General features: G+C 34.1%; 1 protein-coding gene across 1 annotated transcript; it reads left to right on the top strand.

Annotated features, from left to right (window-relative positions):
* Window positions 1-5,322: 5,322 nt before the first annotated feature.
* On the top strand, window positions 5,323-9,331 carry LOC113714867 (receptor protein-tyrosine kinase CEPR1-like). Its single transcript, XM_027238993.2, has 2 exons — window positions 5,323-8,222; window positions 8,636-9,331. The coding sequence occupies exons 1-2, from the start codon at window positions 5,741-5,743 to the stop codon at window positions 9,031-9,033; spliced, it is 2,880 nt and encodes a 959-aa protein (XP_027094794.1). The 5' UTR covers window positions 5,323-5,740; the 3' UTR covers window positions 9,034-9,331.
* The last annotated feature ends 2,623 nt before the right edge of the window (window positions 9,332-11,954 follow it).

The raw sequence follows: 11,954 nt of genomic DNA, 5'->3' as shown, positions 1-11,954 counted from the left end.
TTATGCATAGTATGGATAGATAGAATATAGATATATTTTTTTTTGGTTGCCTACCCAAGACCTGCTTAAACGGAACCAAGCTGCTTACCACTTGGCCCAACCCCGGTTGGTAATATAGATATTTTGAACATGTGTTTAATTTCAAAATAGAATTTTAAGTAAGAATTTCTAAACGAATATACCAGAAAAAAAAAGAATGGATAATTAAAAGGTAAAAAACACATCTGAAAACATATTATTCCTCTTCGCTGACGGAAAGAAAAAAATTAAAAATGTTCGGACTAGCAAATGCCCCTTCAAATTGTTTCTGCAACCTTTTCTTCCCTTTTTAAATCTACATGACCCTTTGAGAGTGCAAAGAAGACCCCTTCAAGATGGAAATCATCATTCTCACGTAGAAAAACGAATTTTATTATTATTAATATACTGGAAAAAGTGGTCAACTAGTATAAAGAGTGCTTGCTCCAATATGGGGTGCCACATACTTAAAATCACAAGTAATATTCCAGTGAAAAATTTTATCTACGTCTTGACTAACTAAAAGCACAGTGGTGTTACCGACTTAATCTTCTAAATCCATCATTCCATATGGGATGCGGCCAAACGCAGCTGCAATTAAATTTGATCAATGTCGTGGCTAACTTTTGCTTCTTAATTTCAAAGAATATTCGTTTCATTAGTTCTATTTTCCAAGAGAAAAATGATCCAAATTTTTTAATCTAGTATTAGCATATTCTATTATTCTCTAGTTCAGGCAGTGAAGTATTTGTCATTTGAGTTCGTTAGCAGGGACTGGAGAAGGAAATGCAACATATCTTAAGAGTGTGAATTAATAAACAGAGTTGAAGAGATATGAATGGTAGCCAATCATGATCTAGAAAATGTCATGATATTTAGATTTCGATGAAAATGACAGGACAATATGTGATAAAAAAAAACCATCATCAAGAGAAATTGCCAATAATATAACACTGATTTTTGGTCCTTCCCAAGTGCTTAGATCGACACGATCAAATATTCTACCTTTAGGGAGAGTGGGCATCTTTTCTTTGCACCTCCATGAGTGAGGACCCCATTTCTATATGCTCTCAAGTCTCAAAAGTCATCACCATGTAAAAGTCCTCTTACGTATTAGTCCAATTCAGGAGGTTAAGAGAAAAAGAAACTACTATTGTATTACCTTCCTCCCTTGCATGCAATCCCTTACTATTGTTTTGCCATGGCTAAAACTTTTATTGCAGTCCCTCTTTTGGGATTTTTTTGGGTTCAAATACAATTTTGTATAATGCATTAAATTTGTGAAAATACTAGATCTAAAAATGATCATCATGTTTGGAGAACTTGATTTAGTGCGTAACAAATTTACAGCCTAAAGGCTAGTTCCTGCATTGAAAATTTCATGCACACTGCATTGGATTCTTGTTTTTGGGCCTGTTTTTGAAAAACTGTTTTTCACAATTCAAATGCTACAGTAAATGTGTATTTTAAAAACAATTCCAAAAACACCATATCCAAACAATATATCAAAAACAACTCCAAATACATATTTAATATGTTTATTTCAATTTGTATATTTCAATTATCTATAGGATATATATATATTATATTAATTTAAATATATTTATTTATACATATTATAAATATTTTATTTTATATAAAATATATTTTATATATTTATATGAATATTATATATTATATAAATTATATATATTCTAAATATGTTATTATACATTTATATAAATGTTCAATATTATATAACATTTATATAAATGTACATTTAAACATAATATATATATATTTATGTATATTTATAATATACATTTATATTATGTATTATATATAATATAATACATTTATATATTTATATTAATATACATAATATTAATTATACATTTATACATAATATTAATAAATTTATACATTTATATTTATTACATTAATACATTTATACATAATATTAATATATATTTATAATATATTAATTTATACATTTATATAATATTCATTTATAATTTATACACATTTATAATAATATACATTTATACATTTATAAATATATTTATATTATGTATTATATATAATATAATACACTTATAATACATTTATATATTTATTTATAAATATAATATATAATAAATAAATATAATACACTTATTTATTTATATATAATATATAAATTTATTTATATATAATACATAAAAACATATTCATATAAATATAAAAACATAAAAATTATAAATTATAAATTATAATATACATTTATAATTTATATATTTATAGTAATATACATTTAAACATTTATAAATATATTTATATTATGTATTATATATAATATAATACATTTATATATAAATATATGAATATATTTATTTATAAAAGTATAAATATAATTATTTATAAATATTTATAAATGTATTTTAAAAGCATAAATGTATATAAATATAAAAATATAAAAATTATAATTTATACATTTATACATTTATATAATATTCATTTATAATTTATACATTTATAAATATATTTATATTATGTATTATATATAATATAATACATTTTTATATTTTTATATAAATATATTTATTTATAAATATTTATAAATGTATAATTGTATATTGTTGTATAAATTATAAATTATAAAAATACTCAAAAATATGTTTTAAAAATACATCTAAAAATAATCCATAAAACATGTACAGTAAAAGTTTTTTATATAATTTTTGAAAACAACCCCAAAAACAACTAATCCAAACGGACTTGTATTTGAAAAACGAAATGCTACAGTGCTGTTTTTGAAAAACAACCCCAAAAACAGCTAATCCAAACGGACCCATAGTACTATCGACAAAGAGACTAGGAACATTGAAGACTTATTGATACGTTATTGTTACAATTATCTTCCCCAAAATATAAACGATATACATAACCAAGTTATCTTCTCAATTTTTGTATTATAGAGAGCGTAAGAACGAAGAAGATGTTCTTAACATAATTCTTGCCAAAATAGGGAAAGGCATATAGTTTAAGAAAAGAAAAAAAAAACAAAAAAATTTAAAAACTTTAAGAGAACCAAAGTTGATGTGACGCTCATATGTTCTCTACTTGAGCTTATCTTCACCCATCAATCAGCAGGGATTTCAGCATAACCTCCAGTCCTATTCCAATAGGCAGAAACAGTTCTGCGCAAATCGTCTACATGTAAAGTCTACGCAGATGGGGCACTAATAAATCTAGGTCCCAACTAGGGTCAACCTAGAATAGTGGCAATTAAAATAAAGCTACTTTGTACTTTCTTATCTCCCTTGGGTTAATTACATGTTCTTCTAATTAGGCATGCTCTTGCTTTATTCTTTCCAACAAAGCGTTAGAATACAAGCGGTCTAAGGGGATCCACTAAAGTCAAACCTCCAGACAATTGTTAACTAGAAGCCGACTAAATGGACCTTAAACACTCACACTTGACTTTCTACTGGACCGATGTGGGAGAAAGGGGTGGGGCAGCTATTAACCCTCACCGTGAACTCTTGTTTCTTTCCAACAAAGCGTTAGAATACAAGCAGTCTAAGGGGGATCCACTAAAGTCAAACCTCCAGGCAATTGCTGACTAGAAGCCGACTCAATGGGCCTTAAACACTCACACTCGACTCTCTACTGGACCTTAAGCGTTAGAATACAAGCTCTTGCTTTATTCAGCTCTCAAAATTTTGATCTGGTACTTTTGTTCTAAAACTTTTTAGAAATAAAAACAGCTATAGAAGAGCAGATTAATTTCACAATCTTTTGATCTGAAGAGCAGAAATAAAAACTTTTGATCTGGTGTTTTTGAGCACAAAAGCAAAGGTTAGATGTGAATGAGAGCACTTTAAACAAGTTTTATCTCATAACTGTGATTAGATTGCTTAGAGCAAATGCAAACAAGCCCCATGCTTGCAATATATGTTAGGAAGGGAAATATAATTGACTAAGATAGATGCATGATGCATTTTTTTCTGGCAAAAATGTATCAATTGGAAAACTTGGGTTTTCAAAGGGTGAACTCAGGGTACAAAAAGAAAGATGATTATTTGGAGCAGAATAAAAAATCTAGGGAGGCCTTAAACTATTGTTGTTGTCTCCTTTTGGCCCCTCATTTAAAATTTGTTTTCGATTGACCCTTGAACAATTAAAAATGCACATTTAAGGACTCCAGTGACTTTAGACATAAATTTGGTCGGATATAAAGGGCATTTTTGTCCATTTGTAGTTGAAGTATTTGGATTAGCATAAAAAACCCTAAAAAGAGGTAATCTTTCAAATTTTGAAGGATTACCTCTTTTTAGCGTTTCTAATACTGGTCTCGATGCTTTAGTTATGAATGGAAAAAAATGCCCTTTAAATCTGGCCAGATTTAAGCCTAAAGTCACTAGAAATCCTTAAAGTATGCAGTTTTAATTATTCAAGGGCCAATCGGAAACAAAATTTAGATGATGGGTCAAAAATAGATAACGGCAATAATTTAGGAACCCTCCAGGTTTTTTACCCTTTGGAGAAGCATTATGAGAGAATCAAAAGATAGAAGGTAGTGCTGTCAACGGGTCGGAATTGAAAATTCTGGACCGTTATAATATACCAATTCCTAACCCGACCTATATACCGGACGGGTCTTGTGCTTAGGATCTCGGAATCGGGTCCGACGGGTCCAGGTCCATCCGAAAAAAAATAAAACCCAACAAAAATAATATATTTAGAAATATTATACAAGATTATATTATTGTATTTAGAAATAAATGTATTTAGAGATATTATTGTATTTAGAAATAAGGCCCCAACAAGATTAGGATTTGTTAATTTTGGTAAAAGAATTATTATTGTATCTAAAAATATTTATATTTTATAATTATTAATGTATTTTTCGGATCTTGGTCGAATACGGGTCGGAATCCTATATTACGTGTCCGACCCGCTTTTTTTGTGAGAATAAATGAATTCGGATAACGGAATTATTTCTTAATCCGTACCTAAAAAAAAATTTGTCGGGTTTGGAGTCCGAACGGAAGGGGAGCAAAAGCACAAACTAGAGCAAAGAATCTATTTAAGTAATCGACAGCTCGAGACAAATAACAGCAAAAACACCAAACATTAGGAATGGAACATGGGGCCCCAAGGCTATATATATTGCAAATATGGACGCAAGCTACATATGCTGATAAGAATAATTGTATGTTGTGATAAAAAATTTGCTTAACAAGAAGATAAAGCTTAGACACTGTACATGGCATAACAAATTGAGCTTTCAATTTCAAACTTTTTAAGTAACTTCTTAGTATCGATATACCTGTATGGTGCTTGAGCTTCATCCAAAGTTCCAACGTTTTTATCACAAGAAAAGGTGCAGATTATTGATATCTATCATGCAGAAACAAGGATCAGATGCAGTTTATTCAAACATCTCATCTGTACAAAGGAGTGCACACTGATGTTATTCTCTACAAGTGCTAGTGGGAGGGTATAAACATAAAGCTTCTTTAGCAAAGATATGCACTCCCCATCTCATTCAGCAGTGCTAGTACACTACTGCACGAACCTCCTTTTTCATCATCATCATGGCTTGTTACTAGTTACTACTGCACCCAAAAATCCCATCAATCAAGCCATTTATATACCTCTTCTCTTCCTCTTCCCCTCCTCTGCAACAACCAATCTAACTACCTTCAATCTCTTCCATTTCCAAAATACAGCTATCAGTTTAAATATATAAACTGTCATGGATCATCACTACATCCTTTGCCCTCTTCTATTGATACTTCACATGTTCTGCTGCTGTCAAGGAACCACAGCTGCTAACCAGTCTCAGTTCTTTACTCTGATGAGGACGTCTCTCTCGGGGAACCTTTTGTCTAATTGGGATGTCAGTAAAGACCAAAATTTTTGTAACTACCAAGGTGTTGGTTGCAATAACCAAGGGTATGTTGAGAAGATTGATATCTCTGGATGGTCACTCTCTGGCCAGTTCCCTGAAGATGTGTGCTCTTATCTGCCTGAGTTAAGGATTCTTCGTCTTGGCCACAACAATCTCCATGGTAGCTTTCCTAGCAGTATCACCAACTGCTCTCTCTTAGAAGAGCTGGAAATGAGCTCTGCCTATCTCACTGGGTCGTTGCCAGACTTGTCACCTTTGAATTCGATGAGGTCACTGGACTTGTCCTACAATTACTTCCAGGGCAACTTTCCTGTGTCATTTACAAATCTCACCAACCTCGAGATGCTGAACTTCAATGAGAATGACGGCTTCAACTTCTGGCAATTGCCCGAGAACATCTCCAGGCTGACAAAGCTCCAGACAGTGATCTTGACCACATGTAAATTACATGGCAGAATCCCAGCATCAATAGGCAGCATGACATCCCTCACTGATCTTGAGCTGAGTGGAAATTACTTGGTTGGCAAGCTCCCGTCGGAGCTGGGGCAGCTGAAGAATTTGAAACAGCTTGAGCTATACTACAATGAACTTGAGGGTGAAATACCTGAGGAGTTTGGTAATTTGACTGCACTTGTTGATTTAGACATGTCTGTCAACAAATTCACCAAGGTTCCAGAAGCTCTATGGCGCCTTCCCAACCTCGCATCCCTGCAGCTTTACAACAACAGTTTAACTGGAGAGATTCCTGCATTCCTCGGAAATTCAACCACTTTGACTTTGTTGTCCCTTTATGAGAATTATTTGACAGAGAAAGTTCCAGAAAATCTGGGAAGATTTTCTCCTCTGGTAGGGGTGGACCTGTCAGAAAATCAGCTGTCTGGAGAACTGCCAGCATATGTATGCAATGGAGGTAAACTGTTGTACTTTCTTTTTCTTGACAATAAGTTTTCTGGAGAAATCCCGGAAAGTTATGCAAAGTGTAACTTTCTTCTGCGCTTTCGAGTTAATCACAACCAATTGGAAGGCAGAATTCCTGAAGGGCTTCTAGGCCTTCCACATGTGTCAATCATTGATATTAGTAATAACCACTTGAATGGCTCAATTTCCAAAACAATTGAAGGTGCAAAAAATTTGTCAGAACTCTTCATGCAGAACAACAGACTTTCAGGCATTCTGCCTGTTGAGATCTCTCGAGTTATCAATCTTGTAAAGATTGATCTCAGCGACAATCTCCTGTCTGGTTCATTGCCTCCTGAAATTGGCAACCTTAAACAGCTCAATTTGTTGCTCCTTCAAGGGAACAAGTTTAATTCTTCCATCCCTGAGTCACTATCTTTACTAAAGTCACTTAATGTTCTCGATTTATCTAGCAATCTGTTTACAGGGAATATCCCACAAAGTCTGTCTCAACTCTTGCCAAATTCCATGAATTTCTCAAATAATATGCTCTCTGGTCCCATACCTCCCCCCTTTGTAGAGGGATCAGGTCTGCTGGAAAGTTTCTCACAAAACCCAGGCCTTTGTGTGCCCAACCATCTAAATGCATCCCGTAGAGGTTTTCCCCTTTGTTCACCAGCTTACAACAGAAGAAAGGTAAAGCATATTTGGGTGATTGGGATATCTGTAGGAATTGTCATAGTTGGAATTGTCCTGTTTCTAAAGCGATGGTTCCACAACGATAGGGCGATGATGGAGCATGAGGACACCTTGTCCTCCTCTTTTTTTTCATTTGATGTGAAAAGTTTCCATCGTGTAAGTTTTGATCAACGTGAGATCATTGAATCCATGATTGATAAGAATATAGTTGGTTATGGAGGCTCTGGCACAGTGTATAAAATTGAGTTGAGCAATGGAGAAGTTGTCGCGGTAAAGAAGCTCTGGAGCAGAAAAGCTAAAGATTATGTTTCAGATGATCAACTGGTTTTAGACAAGGAGCTGAAAACTGAGGTGGAGACTCTAGGAAGCATAAGGCACAAGAATATTGTCAAGTTGTACAGCTACTTCTCCAGTTTGGATTGTAGCTTATTGGTCTATGAATACATGCCAAATGGTAACCTTTGGGATGCACTTCATGGAGAAAAGATCATTCTGAATTGGCCTCCTCGTTATCAGATTGCACTGGGAGTTGCACAGGGTTTGGCCTACTTACACCATGATCTTTTGCCCCCCATAATTCACAGAGACATCAAGTCTACCAATATCTTACTGGATATCAATTACCAACCAAAAGTTGCAGACTTTGGGATAGCAAAGGTTTTGCAGGCAAGAGGAGGGAAAGACTCCACAACCACAGTTATTGCAGGGACTTATGGTTACTTGGCCCCAGGTATTTAATCCTTGAACCACACAAACCAAACATCAACTTTTAGTAATTCTATACTGAAAATAATCTTTTTGCCTTTCAAATTGGTACATCCTGATCAGAGAGTCTTCAAACTCGTGCAATGGTAGTTAAAAAAGAAACTAGTTAAAATAATTATATTGGCAATTATTTAGTCTACTAAAAATTTGTCACAACAGCTGCAAGCCTGCAACTGTGTCCACCGTCGAGTAGGAAACTATACTCTCGGGCTACCATGAAAGAAATCCAAAAACACTATCCTAGTCATCTGAAATTACAGTTATTACTATGATTTGCTTCCAAGGGTTTCCTAAAAGTTGGCATGTATAGTTATATTACTGAGAGAATGCCCATCAGCCTAATGCTTAAGTTCTTATGGTACTTGCGTGTTGTGACAGAATATGCATATTCTTCCAAGGCAACCACCAAGTGTGATGTCTACAGCTTTGGGGTTGTACTGATGGAACTAATAACCGGGAAGAAGCCAGTGGAGGCAGACTTATTTGGAGAGAACAAGGATATCATCTATTGGGTTTCAACCAAGGTGGAGACTAAAGAAGGACCCCTGGAAGTTTTAGACAAGAAAATTTCAGGTTCTTTCAAGGATGAAATGATTAAGATGCTGCGAGTTGCCATCCGTTGCACATGTAGGAATCCAGCTCTTCGCCCAACAATGAACGAAGTTGTTCAACTGCTGATTGAAGCTGACCCCTGCAAATTCGGTTCATGCAAGTCCCTCAACAAGACCAAGGAGACCTTCAACATCACCAAGCCAAAGAACATCTCTGACTTGTGATCAAAGGACAATGGTGGGGTGCAAGGTGGAAGTAGAATATAGAATCTAACAAGGCTAGCTCTCTTAAAGTTTGTAGAAACTGTTGATCGAGAACAACATATTACTATCTTAGTTATTTTCCATAAAAGTAGAAGCTAGTAAAGGTATAGAGTATCTGTCCCAGTCCCACATTTTATCCTTTTTTTATGTCTTTTTCTTTTTTGGCCTGTTGTAACTATATGAAGATTTATCATCTAAATATCTATGTATATGATGAAATGCTTTATGCCTACGCAGAGAATCTGCAATTTTCAATTGACCCACAGGAGGAAATAATTCTCTAGCTTTTGAGAAGTTTGTTTTTTACATCTTTATATCACAAGGGTTATCCAATTAAAAGGGTGTTTCAAGAAAAAAAGCAAGGCTGATGCTGGAAGATCCTGATTCGAAAGGACATCTTTTTTTTTTGCATGAAAGTGGGTTCCTGATTCTGAATTTAATTATTCAGAATGATTTGTTCTGGAGGGTCCTCTTCAACTCATCTATGTTATGCTCAACTTCGTCTCCTTTTCAGCTAGGGACACTGAGATTAAGCTTTAGACTCCCTTTTAAGTTCCAAGTGTTTCCTCTTTCTTGTAGAGTTTGATTACTTTGTAGGAAAGAAATGGAATCAGTACTGCTTAACCAGCATGATGAAGAATCAAGCTTGTTTTACCGTACATGGTGTGTTTTGAACCTCCACTTCTTCTTTTTCTATCCAAAAGTATTCTGAGATTGACATACTATCCTTCAGCCCTTCCTTTGACTACATAAGAACAAAACACTCAAAACATAATTAGGTAAGACTGAGCTGTGAATGATGTTCCACCACAGATCATGATCATGCACCATTAGAAAATACACCTTCTAAACAAGGATAGCACTTTTTAAGGTCTTAGAACATCTATCTGCCTGGGAGTTTTTGTTACATTGGTTTCATTGACATCTTAACCAGAGCTTTTGCCTTCTAGTATAAATGTAAATACCCAAACCAAACTTAGCTAACACAACCTTAAACAAAAAAAATTAACTCTACTTTCTGCTAATTCTTGCAGTAGCCCTTGGGAATAAATGGCTAAGATGATTACCACAATATATCTATGGACAAAGACAACAGTGGAATTGTAAGATGTAATAGAGCAATTTGTTCATACCTGCAAAAGAATTCTGAGCATATCATGAACCAATCATTCGAGACAAATCAACAAGTGCACGTGTATGCCAAATATGTGCATCGACAAAACACGTGTGCCTTGAATTCAGCATTGTCAAGTGGCAGGCGGGGTCCTTGAAAAAGAATAAGATTCAAGAAGACAGAAACCTCTTTTGGGCATGGTGGACAGTCCATAAACAAAAGGTAATAGCCACTCATAGACAGAATAGTTCTTGCAGCATTATAAATCAGAGACTATTAATACATGATTTTGCAGTTCTTGAAGACAAAATGATCCTCCAAAATCCAAAAAAATAAAATAAAATAAAGGGTTACATCCCGTTATTGCTTGCTTTCCATCAACTTAAAATAAGAGCAACAAGGACTCGACAATTGAATACATGCTAAGCATCATTGCTTTCTTTTCTTTCCCTGAATGAATAAAAAGGGCTGGTTGCTACCAGTACAGATACCATTTGTCACAGCTTAGATTAGACAATTAAACTAAACAAGCTGAATGTGCTTACCGTTGAAAAATGCGATCGAATTGGATTAAGAGAAAATGAAGCACAATAATTACACTCCCACAACTAAATAAATAAATAAATCAGGAATAATTGAGAATGGGGTGCGAGTTTGTGTAGCTTGGTGGATACATGTCCCAGTTCAAGCGCATTAAGACAATCCCACAAGCTGGTGGTGAGCAATCAAATGAGTTTTTATAGTATAAGATTGAGATGCATGGGGCCTATGTGCAGTCTTATAAATGTACAATTGGGTAATGAAACAGTTAGTATTTGAAAAGTGGCAGCTGGGCAAAGGAGACGTGGTTGCCAGTTGCTACTTGCCATGTCAGAATCCTTCCTGCATCAAAGCACAGCTTCCTGTTTGAGCAATACCAATTGAAAAACATCAACATAGAGAACACATTTGCTGGTCCTTGACTGTCATTTTGCTTTTCCACATTTCATCATTATTTTAAAGATTGAATTGCATTTTTGTAAACTTCATGGTTGGTGGTAAAAGGCTACACCATAATTGATTCAATTTTCACCCTGAATATTAACTACAGGACTCCTAATATGGGCATCTTATGAACCATTTCTAAGAAAAAGGGTAAGGGAAAGGATTCGAGAGTCGAATCAGACACTTGACGACGGACTTATATTCCAACTATAAGAGAAGTTTAAAAGTCCAATTATGAATTTTGCAATTACACAACTAAATCTCCAACGAGTTGAGTTGTTAATGTTCCAACTAAAGGAAGAGTTTAAAAGTCCAACAGCCACTATTTTTTTGTTTTTTTTTTCAAATTGTGAGTTTGTTAGGTGAGATATAACAGTAATTTCAAATAACTAGCCCAAGAAAAGTTGAACATGGGTAGAATGTTTCATTAAGCCTTAATACTATCAATTATTGTTGTCTACAAATCACAATTTAGTTGGTAAGACTTTGATTCTGAAATTCATATTTGACTCTCAAACCTTACCCTTTCCCCTTACATGACTTGAGTCTCCCTTTGGACTAAATAAATAAATAAAATGAAAACATAACTATCAATTAGTATTGTTGTAATCTTGATTTTGCACACTTATATCTTTAACAAATCTAACACCTGGTAGGCTTGTACCCGAAAGATTCTACCCTGTAAACGGATATTGAACACAGTGATATTGCTACCTAGATCCTGTTATGGTACTAGTAAAGGTACAACATGCTGCTTTTGATCAAATCCACCCTAATTTTTTTC

This window comes from Coffea arabica, chromosome 10c (assembly GCF_036785885.1).
Source record: "Coffea arabica cultivar ET-39 chromosome 10c, Coffea Arabica ET-39 HiFi, whole genome shotgun sequence".
NCBI lineage: Eukaryota > Viridiplantae > Streptophyta > Magnoliopsida > Gentianales > Rubiaceae > Coffea > Coffea arabica.
This window is presented reverse-complemented; position numbering and strand designations above follow the sequence as displayed.